This window comes from Oryctolagus cuniculus, chromosome 17 (genome assembly GCF_051225735.1).
Source record: "Oryctolagus cuniculus isolate XC-2025 breed Fujian yellow rabbit chromosome 17, ASM5122573v1, whole genome shotgun sequence".
In the NCBI taxonomy this organism is placed as follows: Eukaryota; Metazoa; Chordata; class Mammalia; order Lagomorpha; family Leporidae; genus Oryctolagus; species Oryctolagus cuniculus.
In genome coordinates, this window is record NC_142883.1 from 12,145,626 (window position 1) to 12,166,899 (window position 21,274).

The following is a 21,274-nucleotide window of genomic DNA, read 5'->3' on the forward strand; positions in this document are numbered from 1 at the left end:
AAACCCAAGCACTCAGATACAGGATGTGAGAATCCCAAGCAGTGTCTTAACAGGTATGACAAATGCCCACCCCTTTATGTTGAGAGAGAGAGAGAGAGCACACTCCCATCCACTGGCTCGCTTTCTATATGTCCACAATTACCAGGACTAGGACAGGCAAAGCCACTGGCCAGGAATTTAATCCAGGTCTTCCACATGGGTGGCAGGAACCCAATTACTTGAGCCATCATCACTGCCTCCCAGAGTGTCTATCAGCAGGAAGCTGGAGCCAGGAGCTTACGCTGGGAACCAAACACAATCGCTCTACCATGAAACGCGGGCATCTTAACTGCTAGGCCAAACACCAGCCCTTTCTCTTCCCATTCCAAAATTCCCTGAGGACTCAAACCCCACTCTCTACCCTTATTATTCAGGCTTTTGTCCCATGTTCTGCTGAAACTGTTCTAGTCAAGGTGGCTAAACTCCTTCTTGCCAAACCCAGTAGTCAGCTCTCAGCTCCATCTAACATCCCCTCTTGGCAACCCCTGAAATAAATGGTTACTCACTTCCTCCTTTGCCAAACACCTACTACACGGTAGTAGGTACTACTATCTGGTGGCATGCCCCCAGGCTCAGTCCTGGGATTCCTTTCTTCTTATCCAGACAGTGTCTGTCCCCACCATTCATCTGGTGACCCAGTTGAAAAATGTCCAAGTCGCTTCAGAACTGTGCTATTGCCTCACACTCCATGTCACAGCCACTGACAAGTCCTGCTTGCAAATATGCCCCAAATCTCACCAGCTGCCCTTGCCCCCACCACTCCTACCCTCTGGCAGCCACGGGAACCTCTAGCCATACTATTGCAATCATCTGCTCACTGGCCCTCTTGCTTCCACTCTCTCCTCCACTATAACAAATGGCCCACACAGCAGTGAGAGAGATCTTTTTAACACACGAACACAATGCTCCAGTGGCTTCCCAGCACACTGAGAATAAAACCTATTCTCTCCTCCACAGTCCACAGGACTTGGTATAACCCACCCTCTGAGCCCAGGAGCACTCCATCCCAGCCACATCCAACCCATTCCCATCTCACAGAGGTTGCCCCTGTTATTCTCCATGCCTGGAATGCACTTTCTTTTCCTCACCTTGGGTTTCTGTGTCACTTCCTCCACCTCACTAGGGTGTTAGTGGAACTATCCCTTCAGTACTGCCCTTAAATAGAACATTCTTATGTAAATTAGCCCCTAAACTCACCCTAGCCTGCTTTATTGTTCTTCAAGGCCATTATCATGACCTCCTGCTACCTTACAGGGTACTTTGAGACAGTGTGTGTGGTGTGGAGGTGTTTCTGTCCTCTATCCTGGGGGCAGGCTTTGTTTTGTTCACTGAAGCATCTGGAATAGTGAGTATACAGTAGTTGCTCAATAAATGTGGTAAATAATGAAGGCACTCTTTCTATTCTAGATTTTATGTGTGTAGACAAGGGAATAATTTCACTGTCTAGGGAAAGCTTTTTTTAAATGATGTATTTCTACAACTAAATACTTCATACTACCATGTCTGAAAGCACTGCCTTCATCCTTGTCCACTTAACCTCTACTCCAGGTGAAGCCACCACCTGTTTTAACACAGGTGAGAAAAATGTTAGGCCAACAAAAGAACAGGAAGAAAAGGCCTTGCCCCAGGCGCGTTTCGCTAAGTATCAACACCCATTCTGTGAATCCAGGTTCCAAACAATGAGCCTGGACCACGACACAAGCTCTGCAGCCACACTGCTGAGGCTTCTGATTCTGGCCGTCTAGCCACTAGGAAGCCAGTGCTGGGGACTTTGCCTGGGGCCTGTAGGATCAATTCTTACTGGTAACACAGCTGCATCCCTGAAGGAGGCGATTGTTGAAATAAATCATTTAAAAACACTGGGATCATCGCTAGATCAAGAAATGCATTTGTCTTGATCACTACTGTGCAGCAGCATGGCTGATACGCAGTTGGGGCTCAAGAATTCTTTATTACAAATTGGAAAAGGAACACCAAGCAAAAAAGACTTTTAAAAAGAGGTGAGCCAGAAGAACAAGACACAGAAAATAAAAGCTGCATACTGGATGTGCAATAAATTATACATGTTTAGAAATCAATAAATCCTATGAAAATCCATTTTGAAGTAAAGTGGGGGAGACCCACAAAGTCCTGGTCATTAACCTCCTCGGGGCCCTCAAGACTACAGAGGAATTTCACCAAGTTTTCCAGTGAGATCATTAAAATACTTTCCAACCATCCCTACTTTCACCAGCTCTCCTGCCCATGTACTTCCCCTCAGCCTCAGCAAAGGATTTTGACTCCTCTCTCACAAAGAGACGCCTCCACTAACAAGCACATCCGTCCGTGCCTAGCCCGATCTACACACTGTGCCTCTGTCCTGCCTCACTAGGGACAGCAGAAGCCCGTCCCGTCCCCAAGGCCAGCACCCCACCTGTGATGTGGGGCCCACCCACACACCTCCACCTGCTTGGGAACCCATGCTCCAGGGTCTGCCCTGTGTCTCCTACTTGTTGCCTTCTACTCCCTCCTTTCCAGCCTCATGCAAGAGAGGCCCATGCTTTCCAGCTGTCTTACCTAAATAATGAATGACTAGACTATTTTACAAAGGAAAGGACTGGGAATCACATGCTGTCTGCTTTGTAAATATCCCAACGGAAGTAACGAAGAGTTTTCCACTCGCTTCTCTGGCATGATGTCTGCTCTGTCTTTGCAGCTGTTTTTGCTAGATAAATAAGTAAATAAATGCTTTAATATCCAAATAATGGTAGCATGTAAGGGTTTGACTCTTCAGTGGTTTTTTTTTGGTTTTTTTTGTTTGTTTGTTTGTTTTTTGTTTTTTTGTACCCACTGGCAATAAGCCTTTCTTCTTTTTGGAGAATCTGACCAGTTGTGTATCTGCTGAGCTACATTTCTCTTTAAAGGCTTGGCAGTAAAAAGGAAAAACATTAAGTATAAGATTAAAGAAGGACATGGTGGGATTGCCCTAGATCTCCATAGTTTAGGAAATCCTAGCATGCCTGGTTGGTTGGTTGTTTTCAACTTATATGAGGTTTGTGAAAGACAATTAGAACTGTCTTTTTGTTCCAATGGGCTATACAGGAAATACACAGGAAATCGTGAGGAGAGCTGGGGCTCTGCAGGCTATTTGTGTATTTATCCCATGTGTCTGATGCTTTTCTTTCTCCATCTGCACATCTGATGCCTGCATTTTGGCACTTGTTTTTTTTAGTTCACTACAGTTGCTGGCATGATATTTTCTCTATGGGAGGGGCACAAAAATTACAACTGTAGAGGAAAGCAGAAAGAAACAGAGGCCCAGAAGGCACACGTCATTCATTTCCTTGGAATGTCAGTTCCCACATTATAAAACGTGAGGATTAGACTGGATCAGTGCTTCTAAAACTTTCCACCCAAGTACCCCTGGCAGCGGTGGGGATGAGTGGTCCCCCCAGGGGAAGTGAGGGCATAGCCTGCAGCAGCCTCCGCTAGCTGGAAGGGTCTTTGAAATGACCTATTTTATCTTAAAAATTTATGAGAACTTGGCATTTTACAGAACGGGAAAGCCTTGTGTTTGTTTTACTACGAATGCGACCTCAGTAGTAACACTACTTTGCTTCCCCCACAAAACAACAGAGAATCCAACACTCCGGGGAACGTGGATGCAGCCTCACAAGCACCCGCTCCCGCTCAGCACCCAGGGATCAACCTACCAGGTCCGAGAGCCGTGGAACTGGGCGGTCAGCACCCAAACCTCTCCTGGTAGGAAAGGCTACAAATGGTTCACTTTCACGGAAAAGTAAGACACCATAATAGAAAGATCATCACACTTGCATTTGAATGGAGACTGAGAGTGTAGGCAGAAGCTGCGATACAAGGAAATACAGTTAAATACACGTGTGTAAGGAAACAGGCCAGTGGTGCAGCCAGAGAGTCCACTTTTTTCAGGAGGGCGGCCGAGCGTCTAACCAGGAAATGAACAGCACAGAATCTTGGATCTGGAAGAGTTCTCAGTGGCAGGACAACCCCCTAATGCACGGCATTGCTCTACAACACTCTGACAGACACTTTGACATGGGAAGTTGGATACTTCAACACGAGGAAACTCACTTCCTCACAAGGCAAACCACTGGACCTTTGAACCGTCTTTAGGAACCAGCTGTTTTGAAACAACACAAATTACTCCTCAGAGTGCCATCCACACCTGGGTTCCCTTTCTGCCCCACCCCGGAACTCCACCCGAGTGCACTTAGAGTGGAGGCGGCTACACCAGAGCAGCACAGTTCAGGTGCAGGGTGAGATCCTACCTCTTGTTAACTGTGTGGGACCCAAAGCCAGCAACTTGACAGGATGCGATTCATTCTGTAACCAGGAGATGAGAATAATAAATACTGAGTCCTGCCTTACAAGCTCATTGTGAAGAAGGGAAGTAGCTCAACTCAGCTAACACAAACGGAGCAGTGCCTGGCCCAGAGTAGGTCCTAATAACTGTGGTCTACTGGGATTACTTTCAGTAGCCTTGGTCTGTGAAAATAATAGTGTATCCTGGAATACAGACCAAAGATTTAAAAACAGATAAGCAATTCTCCTTAGTCTTGTCTTCACTTGTCTTGGCAAAAGAGCCTTATTCATTTAAATATTCACTGTCAAAGTTCCAGATCTTTCCATGTTCTGCAAACCCTCCTTTGAACATGTGTGAGTTTGTCAGTGTGCTGTTTGGAGAGGTACTGCCTGGAGCTGACTCAGCCCCTACGGCCTGAGCGGTAAACAGGCTGGGACCACGGCTATGACTCTGTCCTGCCCGCCCCAGGCACCTGCTCCCCTCTCTCCATGACTTGCTGTCTTCTTTGCTCTCACCGCTCAAATTGAAACCAGAGCATGGCATGTAATAGTCAATGTAATCTTCTTAATTCCAGTCTGTTTAAAGCTTCAGAAACTGCGTCTCTCACCCAACATATTAACTTCTCTGAACGCTTAGCATCAGAAAACTTCGACATCCTCCTCCGGAGGTCTCGCTTCAGGTTGACACTAATTATTCAGAGATGGCCTTTGAACTACCACTCACCCACGAAAGACACAGATATCCAAACCACATTCCCGCATGTTGCCTTCGTGAAGGACCCTGACAGACAGCCCCACGAAGGCCAGATATCCTATACCTACTCTTCTTTCCTTATCTACCAGCCGCACTACACTGTTCCAAAAAGAAAATGAGCTTAGCTTAATCAGCTTCATTTTTAGAGCAGGCATGCTGGCATGCACAGACTGCTACTCTATGCCTACCACTTCTGAAGGTAAACGTCCACAGAAATCACCATTCCAATCTGGAGCAGCGCGGGGTAGGGCTAGGGTGGGGGGGATAGCATTCCAATTAGAAATTTCTGCTGGAAAAAGCGGTAGGTAAAAAGTTTGTATTACTGCTAATAAGTATTCTCCTTAAAATGTATTGGCTTAGGGCCGGCGCCGCGGCTCAATAAGCTAATCCTCTGCCTGCAGCGCGGGCACACCGGGTTCTAGTCCCAGTTGCCCCTCTTCCAGGCCAGCTCTCTGCTGTGGCCTGGAAGTGCAGTGGAGGATGGCCCAGGTCCTCAGGCCCTGCACCAGCATGGGAGACCAGGAGAAGCACCTGGCTCCTGGCTTCGGATCAGCATGATGCGCTGGCTGCAGCGTGCCGACCGCGGCGGCCATTGGAGGGTGAACCAACGGCAAAGGAAGACCTTTCTCTCTGTCTCTCTCTCTCTCTCTCTCACTGTCCACTCTGCCTGTCAAAAAAAAAAAAATTAAAAAATTAAAAAAAATGTATTGGCTTATATTCCTGCCCATGTCCCATATTAGAATACCTAGGTTTGGTACCAGGCTATGCCCCTAACTCTAGTTTTCTGCTAATGCAGGCCCTGGGCATTTGGGGAGTGAGCTAGCATATAAGAGCTCTGATTTTCTGCTCCTCTAATTAAAAAAAAAAAAAGTGATATTGTCGCAATGTGGAAAGTAGGGGGTATAAAAAAGAATTAACTATGATTCAGTCACCTAAAAACTAGTATCATTGTTAAAGTATTTCTCTCTGCTTTCTTTCTTTCTTTCTTTCTTTCTTTCTTTCTTTCTTTCTTTCTTTCTTTCTTTCTTTCTTTCTTTCTTTCTTTCTTTCTTTCTTTCTTTCTTTCTTTCTTTCTTTCTTTCTTTCTTTCTTTCTTTCTTTCTTTCTTTCTTTCTTTCTTTCTTTCTTTCTTTCTTTCTTTCTTTCTTTCTTTCTTTCTTTCTTTCTTTCTTTCTTTCTTTCTTTCTTTCTTTCTTTCTTTCTTTCTTTCTTTCTTTCTTTCTTTCGACAGGCAGAGTGGACAGTGAGAGAGAGAGACAGAGAGAAAGGTCTTCCTTTGCCGTTGGTTCACCTCCAATGGCCGCCGCGGCCGGCGCACTGCGGCCGGCGCATCGCGCTGATCCGATGGCAGGAGCCAGGTGCTTTTCCTGGTCTCCCATGGGGTGCAGGGCCCAAGCACTTGGGCCATCCTCCACTGCACTCCGGGCCACAGCAGAGAGCTGGCCTGGAAGAGGGGCAACCGGGACAGAATCCGGCGCCCCGACCGGGACTAGAACCCGGTGTGCCGGCGCCGCTAGGCGGAGGATTAGCTTAGTGAGCAGCGACGCCAGCCTCTCTGCTTTTCAAAGTTAAAGACAAGTGGGTCAGAGTCTTAGTATATACTAGCAAAATCCTTTCCAAAAAGTCTGGATTAATTTATAATGCCACTGCCAATATATGAAATTAGCAGTTTTACTAAACTTTGCCAACTGCAGAGGGTAATACTTTGATTAATTCTAATTTTCATTTTATTTTAAAATCAATAGTGAAGATATTTCCAGATGATTATTCAAGTCACTTTGTAAAAAATTATTTATTTATTTGAAAAGCAGAAAGAGAGAGAGAAAGAAACTCTCTCTTCTGCTGGATCATTCCCTAAATGCATACAAAACTTGGGACAGAAGCCACAAAATCAAGCCAGGTCTCCCACACAGGTGAAAGGGATCTAACTACTTGATCCATCATCTGCTGCTTCCTAGGGGGCACATTAGCAGGAAGCTGGAATTTGGAATAGAACCAGGGCTCCAAGACAGGAACTCTGAAATGGGACATGCGCATCTCAACCACCAGGCACCAGGCACCTGCTTAATTGCTTCCTTATTTGGTTCTTCCCTTTTTCAGGTAATTTATTGAGACATTAATGATTTCCCTACTAGTTATGCTAACTACTTTATCTGCTAATTAATTTGAAGCTATAGGATCATTTTGTCCTAAAATACTTGCTGCAAATATTTCTTCAGTTTTCTAATTAAAATAATTTTTATTTAACCAAATGTGCTTGAATTTTCTTCAGTGGTTTTTGTTATTGTGTCTAACTTTAAAACCCAGAGTTATGTCAAAATTATCACAAACGCAAATCAGGCAGTGGAGTCATTCTGTGATAAATGGTCATGAATTTTGTATCTACATAATTATCATCAAAATGAGAACAAAAATTTTAAAATTGTCAAGAGAACTTTTCAACTCCTTATATTTGCCCTATAGTACAACAACTTCTAATTCATGCGTGTTAATGAGTTTTAAATTTTTTCTCTCATCAGTTTACTTTAAAAAGCTGACATTTTTCTTGTTTTTATTAGGGCCTCAAATATTGCTTTTAATTAAAAAATTATGCCAATTACATGTTCTAACTACAGCATAAGAAGCACCAGATTTGCAGGGCTGGCTTTGTAGTACAGAGGGTTAAGACCCCGTCTGCAGTGCCAGCATCCCATATGGGCAACAATTTGAGTCCTGGGTACTCCACTTCCCATCCAGCTCCCTGCTAATGGAAAAAGCAGTGGAAGATGGCCTAAGTACTTGGGCTGCTGCCACCCACATGAGAGACCTGGAGGAGGCTCCTGGCTCCTGGCTTTGTCCTGGCCCACCCCTAGCCATTGCAGTCATCTGGGTAGTGAACCAGTGGATGGAAGACTTCTCTCTCTCTCTCTCTATCTCTCTCTGTAACTGTGTCTTTCAAATAAATAAATTCAAAAGAAAAGAAAAGAAGAAGAAACAGCATTCCATACCCTCCCTTGATATCTTTATTTACATTAGATTAATCATTACCTGTTTCATTCTCACCCCTTCACTCCCCAATTCTGTGCTCCACTTCTTGACATGATGTTCTATACTTAATTTCCAAAGTTAGTTTCCCAGCAACCATTCTGACAGCACTGAAGTTGTGGCAAACATCCTCCATGGCTCTTTAAATTGTTTTTGCAGTGGAAATACACACATCCCTTCAAGTTGGCATGGGTCAGAAAGACATTCCATTGCCAGAATGCATTTATTAGAAATTATCCAACTCCATTCCCAAATTATACCACTGTTCTTAAAAGAACCTGATGAGGAGCCAGTGTTGTGGAGCGGGTAAGGCTGCCACCTCAACGCTGGCTTCCACATTGGCACCGGTTCATGTCCCAGCTGTTCCACTTATAATCTGGTTCCCTAGTGGTGGACTAGGAAAAGCTGAAGATGGCCCAAGTGTTTGGGCCCCTGCCACCCACGTGGGAGACATGGATGAAGCTCCTGGCTCCTGGTTTCAGCCTAGCTCAGTGGATGGCCATGGGAGCCATCCAGGGAGTGAACCAGAGAATGGAATCTCTCTCTCTCTCACTTTGTCTCTCCCTTTCTTGTAACTCTTTCAAATAAAGTAATGAATCTTAAAATAATAAAATAAAAAGAAGAACCTGATGAAGTAACTCCACTGCACTGGCTTTTACAGTTATAAACCCCAAAGTTTTCCAGACTTTGGCACCTGTGAAACTGATCTACCTGCACTCTATCATCTGTCATTTCTTCTTTTAGGCTTTTAATCTCTTTGTTATATTTTTTAAAGATTTATTTATTTGAAAAGCAGAGTGAGAGTGAGAGAGAGAAAGGGAGGGGGGAGGAGAGAAAAGGAGACAGATTTTCCATCCACTGGTTCATTCCTCAAATGGCCATAATGGCCAGGGTAGGGCCAGGCTGAAGCTAACAGCCTGGAACTCCATCTCGGTCTCCCACACGAGTGCAGAGTCCCCAGGACTTGGGCCATCTATCACTAATCTCCCAGGCACATTAGCAGGGAGCTGGATCAGAAGTAGAGCAGCTGAGATTTGAACCAGTGCACGTATGGGGTGCTGGCAGTGCAGGTAGCAGTTTAACTCACTACACCATAATGTGGGCCCTCATGGTTAACTTTACACTGTATATAAATTGTATTTTCTATTTCATTAACCCAAATTTATTACCTACTCAATATTCTATATATATAAGTGCTCTAATATTCTTACTAAAATCTATTTTTCCTAGAACTTATTAATGCTTTAATTATCTAAGTATTGCTTAAAACATGCTGATTATGAAATTTCAAGTAAAAAAGTTTATTTAGAGGGTAAAATGAAAATCTTAATCTACCATACCCCTAATAATTTTATGCCTTTTCCAGAAACATGCATAATCTTCCAGATTTTTGAACTAAATTTACATATATACTTAAATGGGATATAGACATGTGTTTTAATTTCACATAAATATTGAGATCATAATATTCAAAGTGTTCTAACATGTGCTTTATCCCCTTATATAATCTATCTCAGAAATCTGGGTATGTTGGCACCTATAGATTCATATCAATTTTTCTAACAAACACATAGTATTCCACAATATGTATTTAGAATAATTTATATAATCATTAATTTTATTAATAACAGTTGAACTATTCATGATAGTTCAAATAATGAACATGTATCTTTTTGCAACTGCATAAATGTTTCTAGAGGATAAGTTCTTTTTTTTTTTTTTTTTTTTTAACAGGCAGAGTGGACAGTGAGAGAGAGAGACAGAGAGAAAGGTCTTCCTTTTTGCCGTTGGTTCACCCTCCAATGGCCACCGCGGCTGGCGCGCTGCGGCCGGCGCACCGCGCTGATCCGATGGCAGGAGCCAGGTGCTTCTCCTGGTCTCCCATGGGGTGCAGGGCCCAAGCACTTGGGCCATCCTCCACTGTACTCCCGGGCCACAGCAGAGAGCTGGCCTGGAAGAGGGGCAGCCGGGACAGAATCCGGCACCCCGACCGGGACTAGAACCCGGTGTGCCGGCGCCGCAAGGCGGAGGATTAGCCTAGTGAGCCGCGGCGCCGGCTGAGGATAAGTTCTAAGAAATGAAATTTTCAGATTAAACAGTATATAAATTAAGTGCTTAAATCAACAGGATGTACATACATGATTTCATAAACTAAAGTTGTAAGAATCATCTTTTTTTAATTAGAGAGGTGGACAGGGAGAAAGAAGGAGAGACAGAGTGTGCAGTTCCCATTTGCTGGTTCCCTAGTGCCCTAGCAGTTAGCACTGGGCCAAGCCAGAGCTGGGAGCCAGGAATTGAATCCAGGTCTCCCATGCAGGTGGCAGGGACTTGATTATGTGAGACATCACCTGCTGCTGCCATGGGATCTACATTAGCAGGAAGCTGGGATTGGGTGCTGAGGCTGGGAATCAAACCTAGATACTCTGATATGAGATGTGGGCACCTTAACCTGCACAATCACCACTAGACCAAAAGCCCGCCATCTTATTATGGAAAGTAACAGGCTCTTGCCCCATCCTCCTCCAGAACTGGTGGCAACTCTGTTAGACCTTTCTCTGAGGATTACTTGCATACCTCTACATTTCATTGTTGCTTAGCTCTTTCCTAATCTACCAATTCTAGACACTGTTTACCATTTTTCTACCATGACAAATGGGGATTCACATTCTCATGCCTCCTCTCTTCCATTCTTCTCAATATAGATTTATCAGTCCTCCACAGGTTGACCTCATATCTTGAAAGAATAAACCACACCTTCCATGTATTGTTTGATACAGGGACAGCAGATTAGCTGACAGGATTAACACCTCAGTGGTCTCACCCTTCCCCTTCCCTCTCTTTTCTGTTGTTTCCTTAAATGTCCACGCCTCTGTCACCTCTAACTTTACTACTACAACAATGGGATTGATATCTGTATGCTCTGGTCTACAGCCATAATCGAGTTGTGAAGTTGAACAACAACACATATCATCTAATTAGTATGACTACATACATATTGTTTAATGAAAAGCTTTATTTTGCTAAGACCACATTTCCTTCCTAACTAACCCAATGTCATAACACCTGTCGATGGTTGCCATGAGGAAATGTGGGCCTAGAATTGCCAGATTTACCAAGGTTGCAAGACAGACCTAACACCTGCATCTCTGTAGAAAGTCATATGTACTTTAACAGTGACAATTCATTCAAACATTGACTCCAGAAACCCACAGCATGCCAAACACGACTCAGTTTAAGAGATCAGTCTCACAAAGAAACAGCCAATTGCCACTTCCATGTTGAGGATTTTCCTTTGTCCTGGGTTCTCTAAAATTCCGGAAAGCTTTTCTTTGGCACCACAAACATTTCTTGCGTTACTTTCTTAATAACTTCCCTTCCTCTTATTTCTGTTTCCTGTCTTGGACTCCTGACTAGACAGTAATGTTCACCTTCCTGGACAATACACTGAACCTCTTACCTACTCTGTCTCTCTGCCTTTTGTTCTATGTTCTGGGAGATTTTCTCAGTTTCTTTTTGATGAGGTTAAAAGGCAGGGCAGCACAGCTGTTATCGCAGGCAAAGCTGCTGGACAGCTTGGGTTTGAACCATGGCACTGCCAGTAAGGACTGTGAACTTGGCCAAGGTACTCAAATTCTCTGTGCCTCAGTCTCCTTGACTGTTAAATCAACATAACAATGGTAGCTACTACTCTTGGCTCTGGATTTGCTCTTCTGTGGATGTTTGCTTGTTTTTTGTTTAACTTGCTTATCTTTTTCTTGCTTTCTAAGTTAGACATTTAAATCATTGATTTGAGATTTGTCTTCTTTTTTAATATAAGCATGAATTCCCATAAATTTCCCCTAAAGCACTAATTTTTCTATATCCATGAGTTTTGTAACTGTTTTTGTTCCATTCAGATATGTTATTTCTGTTGTGGGAGCCTTCCAACTTAGTATATAATAAAGTAATACCAAGCAACAGTTATAAAACTGGACTATATTTTTGATGTATAGTTGTTTCATTATCAAAAATGTGCTTAAATCTTTCTGAAGGTAACAAGCAAAAATTAATAGCTACCTTAAATAGTCTGGGAGTAAGAAGGAAAAGCTGTTGTTGTTATTTAGTGAGAGGCAGGGTGCCCGGGGTTTCCTTCCATCCGGTACCAACCGCCCCTTCCCCTCTTCCGCAGCGGCAGCCTCTCTCCCCACACATCAGCTACACTGGTCTGCATCTTCACTTTCCTCCTTAAACACGCCCAGCTCATTCTCATCTCAGGCCCTCCAACCTGCTGTTCTCTCAAACTAGAGCAGTATCTTCCGGAGATGCCACAGCTGGCTGCGCCCAGGGTTCAGGACTCTCAGCACAAATGTGAAGTGGTCAGCTCCCGACCACTCACCCAACATATTTCCCTTCCCACCCTCTACCTGGCAAAGTCTGCAAGTGCATGCCGTTTTCTTTTTCATAAATCATTCTTCAAATTGATTACAGGCGGACTCCGCATCAAAATGCAAGCTCTCTAAGAGAAGAAATCTTGTTTCTCTACCACAGTTGGCCCCAGTGCTGGTAACTACCAGGCACATAACAGGCACCAGCTCTACTTCCTCAGGAAACGAAGAAGCCAGACTAGCACTCTGATGGGCACAGAAGAACTCAAGAATCACAATAAATGTCTCAGTTAAACATTCAGATTAACAAACTGCCAGAATAGACCAATGGAGTGTTAAAATTCTGTTTTCAGGATCTTACTGAAACAAATATTATTTTTAAGATTTCAAACATATTACTAATAATAGCTCTTAGTAATATTCACTTTATACAGACATTTATGATAGAAAGTGATGTTTAAAAGATTAAGTGGCATATAAGTATATAAGTATTAAAATAAATATTGAAATTGTGGCATCATCAAAATGAAAGACCAACCTGCTGTTCATATCGTTGTTTGACGTCATCCAACTGCCACACAAACTCCTTTGATTGCTTCTCACGAAGAGACTTGGATCTAGTTAAATCAGCTTCCACTCTTTCCATCTACAAAATTTTAAAATAAAATATCAACTTTTTTAAACAAAAAACTGTATCCTATACTTTTTGTAATTTGCATATTCATTAAAAAAACAAATATTATGGCCGGCATTTTGGCATAGCGGTAAAGCCACCGCCTGCAGTGCCGACATCCCATATGCCTACTGGTTCTAGTTCCAGCTGCTCCTCTTCTGATCCAGCTCTCTGCTATGGCCTGGGAAAGCAGTAGAAGATGGCCTAAGTCATTGGGCTCCTGCACCTGTGTGGGAGACCGGGAAGAAGCTCCTGGCTACTGGCTTCGGATCGGCACAGTTCCAGCCGTTGTGGTTAACTGGGGAGTGAACCAGCGGATGGAAGACCTCTCTCTCTCTCTCTCTCCCTCTTTCTCTCTCTTTCTCTGCCTCTCCTCCTCTCTGTGTGCAACTCTGATTTTCAAATAAATAAATCTTTAAAAAATATTAAACACTCACCAATCATAATGATGAATTTATAAGTGATAAAATAATGAAACATGTATCAATTTATTTTGACTTATTTTAATAATTTAAGGAGGTAGAAAATATAATTTGGGACACTCAAATAGTTAATCAGCAACATTATTATTAAGCCTTTGGCAGGTGCTGAATGGGGAAAATATTTTCAATTCATTTACCCAAAAAGAGACCTATCTAAAAACATAAATAACTTTCGTAACTCAAAAATAAAAAGGCAATTAAACATAATTTAATAAGTGGCAAATAATCTGAATAGATATTTCTCCAAAGAAGATTAATAAAAGACCAAGTGTGTGAAAAGATGCTCAACATCACTGTCAGTAGGCAGTAGAAAGTTGAAACAAGAATGACACACCACTGCCCAGCCGCGAGGACGGCTGCACAACTGGCGAAGAGGCGGAGGAATCAGCACCTTGAATGCTGCTAAGACAATGTTAAAGGGCAAAGACACACAGAAGACATCTGGCAGTTCCTTAAAAAGCTAAACAGCCAGTGACCATGTGCCTCAGGACTTCAGCTCCAAGACAAAACTTGCAAACATACATTCACTCAAAAGCTTGTACATAAATGTCATAGTAGCATTATTCATAATAGCCAAAAAGAGGAAACAGCCTAATACACATCAATCGACAAACAGAAACAAAATGTGGTATGTTTGTATAATGGAATACTGGCCATAAAAAGGCATGAAGTCCAGCCAGCTGTCCGTGGTGGGTTTTGTACTCATGGATTCAACCAGCCATAGACGCAAATATTTGAAAAAAATTGTGTATGCACTAAACATGTGTTAATTTTCTTGTCATTATCTTCTAAATAACATATAACAGCTAGTTACAAAATACTTACATTGTATTAGGTATTTATAAGCAATCTAGAGATGATTTAAAGGCTATGAGAGGATGAATATAGGTTTTATGCAAATACAATGACATTTTGTATAAATAATTGAGCACACATGGATTTTGATATCCTCAGGGGTCCAGGAATGAACCTCTCTTGGATACTGAAGAACCACTACTAATACATATTATAACATAATGAACCCTGCCAGCATTATGCAAAGTGTCACAAAAGACCACATACTTTATAGTCCATAGAATCAGAAAATAGATGAGCTGTTCCCAAGAAAGAAAGGAGCTTAGAGGGATGACAGATAAAGGGTATGAGGTTCCTTTTTTTTTTTAAGATTTATTTTATTTATTTGAAAAAGTTACAAAGAGAGGTAGAGTGAGAGCAAGAGAGAGCTCTTCCATGCACTGGTTCACACCCCAGATGACCACAACAGTCAGAGCTGTGCCAATCTGAAGCCAGGAGTTAGGAGCTTCTTCCAGGTCTCCTACGCGGGTGCAGGGGTCCTTGGGCCATCTTCTACTGTCATAGAATAGCTGGATCAGAAGTGGAGCAGCCAGGACTCAAACCAGTGCCCATATGAAATGCACTGCAGGCTGGGGTTTAACCCATTGCGCCACAGCACCAGCCCCTATGAGGTTTCTTAAGGGGAGATGAAAATGTTCTGTAGTGATGATGGCCCAACTTTGCAAATACATTACAAACCACTGAATTATACACTTACGAGGGAATTGTTGGTATGTGAATTATATCTCAACAAAGCTGTTATTAAATAACAAAAAACAGTGAAAGTAAAAGATTCCACCACCTCAATGAGGGCACACATGATCCAATCCCTGTTACCTCTCTCAGCTCATCTCTACTGCTGTAGCCTTTCACTGCTGCCCCCCTGCCCCCCTCCTGCCTCCATGGCTCAAAACAACCAGGAGAGTTTCCACCCTGGGATCCAGAGGCTTTCCTCTACAGAGTTCACACGACTACGTGAAGGTTTCCCTTAAATATCAGCTTTGCACAGAGAGTGCCCAGACCACCTTTTTACGTATTATACTGCAGCTTCCCCACCATGTCTACCCGGTCTCCCTTCCTGGGTTTGTTGCTCCTTTGCTCCAGGGAATATCACCTTCAAGTCCACTTCATAATTGACTTCCTGAGTAGGGTTTTCTCCTGCTCTATAATGTAGTCCTATGTTCACAGAAGTATCCCAACCATTTAGTGCAGTGCCTGGTATACATAGGGAATCAAATACCACTAATCAAATGAAAAAAAAAAAAAAAAAAAAAAAACAGACTCAGCATGCCCAGCTTGGTTAAATTTCTGAGCAGTATTCCATCTTGCCTTCTGCAACACAATGGAGGCAACTGGAGACCATTATGCTTAGAAAAATAAGTCAGACCCCAAAAGACAAATATCACACTTTCTCTGATTCGTTGTAGTTAATAGGTAGAGTACATTTTGTTTAATGTACATGAGTGAAATTGACATATTGGGATTTGATTGTTTATAGTCCTTGTTGGGATTCCTGCTGAACAGTGGTCTTTCTGTTTTTCACTTGTTTAACTCCTTATTTACTGAGGCATTAAGACTGTGACTATAAAGTAAATTAAAAATATGCTATTGCAAAAATTACAAAAAAAAAGAAAGAAATGGGGAGGGAAGCTTAATTAAATTCTTAGAATAGTATCTCTGAATCACATGAAATCTGTTGTCTTTATGTTAATAATTTTTTAAAAATCTGATGAATGTACAACTTTCAGTCTTTAGTGTCAAATTCTCTACAGCACACACAAAATAAGTACAACAGTATTGACCCATCTTTCCTCACTTTGTGATTGCATCAGAGGCTCTTTTATATGCAACAGGAAAAAGATGTCCTTGCGAACAGTAATGAAAAAGCTCTTAATTTACGTAACATGAAAAGCGCATCTTTGAATTATTCCAAGTAGTACAGCAAGTCATTGTCTTTCCACAGGTAGAGTTGGGTATGACCTAGGAAGACACTTTTTCTCCCACTGGCTGCTCTATCTCTTATCATTCTGCTTCAGTGCTGTGCTGACCCACGTCTTGCACAGATTGCCTCCTTTCAGGTTACTTTTTGGTAGGCACTAGGATTACTCCAAACGTGAATATTAGAGGCAATGAACCATGAAATAAATCTTTCTTCACAGTTCTTTCCTGCTAAATTTGGAGAAAATAAAGCCATTCAAATCCATTTATTCAGACATGACTAAACTTTAAGGGTTGAGAAAGAAAAACATTATGAAGCAACCTACTGCGCTGCATGGGAACAAAATACATATTGCCACCCACTACTGCTAACAACTCGTTTCAGTTGCTCGTTCTTACACTGAAGTCTGGAGTATCCACATTGTGCCATGGTATTTAACACTTAAGCATTTCTTTCTCAGTGCCAACGATCATAATGTTGAAAATACTAAGTCATCAGCTTCCAAAAAACAATGATTGCAGTTCTAAGATTTTTTTTAAGCTTACTTATTTGAAAGGCAGAGTTAGGGATACAGATGGTTGAGATAGAGACAGAGAGATCTCCCATCCACTGTTTCACTCCCCAAATGCCCCCGCCAACCGAGGATGCACCAGGCTGAAACCAGGAGCCAAGAACTAAGCCTGGGTCTCCCAGATGCATGGCAGGAACTGAACTATTTGAGCCACCCCCTGCTGCCTCCCACTGTGCACATTACCAGGAAACTGGAATCGGGAGCAGAACTGGGACCTGTACCCAGGTTCTCTGATATGGGATGCAGATGTCCCAAGTGCTGTCTTATTGATATGCCAAACACCCACCCTGAGTTCTAAGATTATTGATCTATAGGTAGCCAGTGTGTGGTCAAGAATAAATGTAAGGGGCTTTGTGACACAATAGATTAAGCTGCCACTTGTAACACAGCATGTGAGTGCCAATTTGAGTCCTGGCTGCTCCACTTCCAATCGGCTGGACCTGGGAAAACAGTGAAGTATGGTCCAAGTACCTGAGCCCCTGTCACCCACATAGGAGACCTGGATGAAGTTCAAGGTTTCTGGCTTCAGCCTGGCCCAGTCCCAGCTGTTGTGGCCATCTGGAGAGTGAACGAGTAGGTGGAAGATCTCTGTCTCCATCTTCTAATTCTGCCTTTCAAGCAAATAAACATTTTTTAAAAAGTAAGGAACTGTTAAGGAAAACACAGTAAAGCCTATATTATTTTGGTTCTAAGGTTCCAGGCTCTCTCTTCTCCAGTACTTTCCACATTAAACACAAGCCAGAAGCTCCTTAATCCATGCACAGCAATCGGGTGTCCTTGGTATTTCCAAACAAGCATTGCTTTTTTAAGATTTATTTATTTGAAACACAGAGTTACAGAGAGGAAGAGGAAGAGGCAGAGAGAGAGAGAGAGAGAGAGATCTTCTATGTGCTGGTTTACTCCCTCAGATGGCCACAACAGCCAGAGCTGGGCTGATCTGACGCCAGGAGCCTGGAGCTTATTCCAGGTTTCCCATGTGGGTGTTGGGTCCCAAGCACTTGGTCCATCTTCCACTGCTTTCCCAGGCACATTAGCAAGGAGCTGGATCGGAAGTGGAGCAGCCGAGACTCGAGCTGGTGCCCATATAGATGGCAGCACTGCAGGCAGCAGCTTCACCCGCCGCGTGGTTCTTGACTCTGCGGCCCTCTGCTCTACACCACCCGGTGGGTCCCTTCAATGCTTTCCTCATCCAGTCTTCGAGACGGACTCAAGTCTCCCTCCACTCTGAGGTGTTCCTGAACAACATGAATGCCTTCCTTCTCTCTGTGCTCCTAACATCTTTGTCTCCCTAACACATTCTGCTTTTCTCTACAGCATAGAAATGTTTCAAATGTGTGAGCTTTGCTTTTTCATTTAGCTCATGAGCTGGCAAATACAAAGAACAATGGCTTGTATTTCTTTCTTTTGCATCTTATTATTCACTAATTGCTACCATGTGCAGCATAAACATGTATTGAGTTCTTAAGGGTGAGGCGGAATGACATCAGCAAGATGGCAGAATACGAGTTCCCTGGCTCCAGTCTACTGTGCAGAAATTCAGCTAGCAACGATCCACAGACAGGAACCCCTTCATGCGTACTGCAGAACTTGCGAGTGGGGCTGAGACACACTCTTGGATCACAGAACGAAAATAGCTACGCTAGAAGGGTCTGCCGCGAGAACATCATTCTTCCCCAAAACCAGCACAACTCCACACAGAGAAGACTGCCCTGGGCCCCAGTTTCTACAGAGGGAGACAAGCAGCTTCCCCAGCATTCAGATGCTTTGTTTTGTATTTTAGGATTTTATTTATTTATCTGAAGAGTTACAGAAAAAGAGGCTGCGAGATCCTCCATCCATTGTTTCACTCCTCAGATGGCTACAACATCCAGGGCTGGCCCAGGCCAACGCCTGGAACCTGGAGCTTCATCTAGATCTCCCACATGGGTGCCAGGAGCCCCAATACTTGGGCCATCTTCCGCTGCTTCCCAGGAGCATTAGCAGGGAGCTGGATCACAAATGGAACAGCCAAGACTTGAACTGGCACCCATATAGGCTGCTGGTGCTGCAGGCTTTACTGGCTATACCACAACTCCAGTCCCTCTGGGATGTTGTGTAAGAGGCCCACATCTGTGTTTCCTCACAGGAAACACTGGAGATATAATCAAGGTCAGACCACCTGGAATCAGCTGGAAACAAAAGGGAAAGCATTCAAAGCAATGTCTGCATGCTAACCAGTGGAGATACCAGCAAGCAGCATCACTCTGACAGGTTCTGTAAGCTGGAATCCTGAGACAGCTCTGCACCCCAGCCTTAAACCTCTGTGCAAGGCTTCCCCAGGCTGGAAGGCAAGTCTGAGATTAGCATAACTGCAGAGGAGAGCATGTGGCCCCACGCTACCTGGTCAGCAGAGTAGGGCACTACACAGGCTTGCAGGTCTGCACAAGGTCTCCCTAGTCAAGAAGGCAAGCCCCGTCTCCCCCTCCCCAAATCTGCAAGGCAGAGCACCTAACCTCATCCAACCTTGGTAGGCCAGCAGCAACCCCCACACAGGTTCAGAGCCCAGCCTGAGGCAGGCTGGCCCATGACTGCACAACCATGGAGCACAGTCTGGTCCTGCCCATCCAGAGTGGTGGAGCCGCAATCCCAGAGAACTCACCCAGCCTCAGAGGCCAGCCTGCAGCTCTGAACAACCAATAGCACACAAGGGATTAAATCAAAGTAAAAATTTTCTACATAGCAATGGAAACAACCAATAGGACAAAGAAACAACCCACAGAATGATGGAAATGGCTGTAAAACATACATCTGAGAGGCCAGCACTGTGAGGTACTGGGTTAAGCAGCCGCCTGCGGCACAGCATCCCACATGGGTGCTGATTCAACTTCTGGCTGCTGCACTTCCCATCCACTCCCTGCCGACGGCTTGGGAAAGCAGTAGAAGGTGGCCCAAGTACTTGGGCCCATGTACTCGCATGGGGGATCCGGAAGAAGCTCCTGACTCCTGGCTTCAGACCGGCCCAGGTTCAGCCATTGCAGCCATTGGGGAGAGAATGAGCAGATGGAAGACCTCTCTCTGTGTCTCTCCTCTCTCTGTAACTCTGCCTCTCAAGTAAATAAATCTTTTTTAAAAAATACATCTGAGAAGGGGTTAATATTCAAATACATAAGGAACTCAAACAACTCAAGAGCAAGAAAACAAATAACCTGAAGGTTAATAAATGGGCAAAGGCCCTGAACAAACATTTCTCAAAAGAAGAAATTTAAATGGCCAACAGATTGATGAAAAAATGATCAACATCACTAATCACCGAGGAAACACAAATTAAAATCACAATGAGTTTATCACCTCACAGCTACTGGAATGGCTACTAGCCATTGATGAAAAATAGCAAGTGTTGAGGAGCATGTGGAAAAAAGAGAACCATTGTAGCCGTTGGTGGAAATGTAAAACAAGAAATTCTATCACTGGTGACAAAATGGATGAACTTGAAGGACATATGTTTAGTGAGACAAGGCCAACACAGAAAGACAAAACAGCATCATCTCACTTAAACGTGTAACCTAAAAAAAGTCACACTCATGGAAGTAGGGAGTAGAATGGTAGAGCCTGGGGGAGGATAGTGAGAAAGTATGGGCAGGTGCTAGTTAAAGGGCCCAAAGTTTTAATTCGATAAAAGTAATAGGTTCTGGTGATCTATTGTACTACATGCTGACTCTAACATATATCTCAAAGCTGATTAAGAGAATAAACTTAAATGCCTCACTCACATTGGATACATATATCAAAATAATACATTGGATCCCCAAATGTATATATTTACATATTGTTAATCTGAAAAAGTAATAAAATTTTAAAAATTATTGTGGCTCTAAATGATTTTTAAAGGTAGATGGAAGAGTAAGCAAAAGTGAGAGAAAATATTAAATATTAATATTTAAGACATACATTTAAATATTTAAGATACAAAGAGCTTCATGTACTCAAAAATTACCTTCTGTAATCAAAACAGAAAATCATTAAAACATACAAAATACATTCTATATGTATGAAAAAGAATGAAATTAATGCATTATATAAACATGAAGAAAAATTCAAAAGTAAATCATTGATTTTACAAGAAAATGAAATATATGTTGTTTTAGATTACACTGACCGAAAATGCCAGACCCCACTCCATTCTCCTTCCACAATTTAAGAAAAACTCAAAAATCTGTCTGATTAATAAAGTTTGTACCAAAACACAGGGTTCTCAGTTGCCATAGACGCAAAAGATTGTGCTTCATCATTCATCA

At 43.0% G+C, this 21,274-nt stretch overlaps 1 protein-coding gene across 37 annotated transcripts in view; it reads right to left on the reverse strand.

The window, feature by feature from the left end:
- Positions 1 to 21,274, reverse strand: part of CEP112 (centrosomal protein 112) — a 519,374-nt gene that overhangs the window by 293,107 nt on the left and 204,993 nt on the right. For all 37 annotated transcript variants that reach the window (XM_089316743.1, XM_089316736.1, XM_089316738.1 and 34 more), the window contains one exon: positions 13,040 to 13,147. In XM_089316743.1, the coding sequence (XP_089172869.1) occupies positions 13,040 to 13,147 (108 nt within the window). The remainder of the gene's footprint in view (positions 1 to 13,039; positions 13,148 to 21,274) is intronic.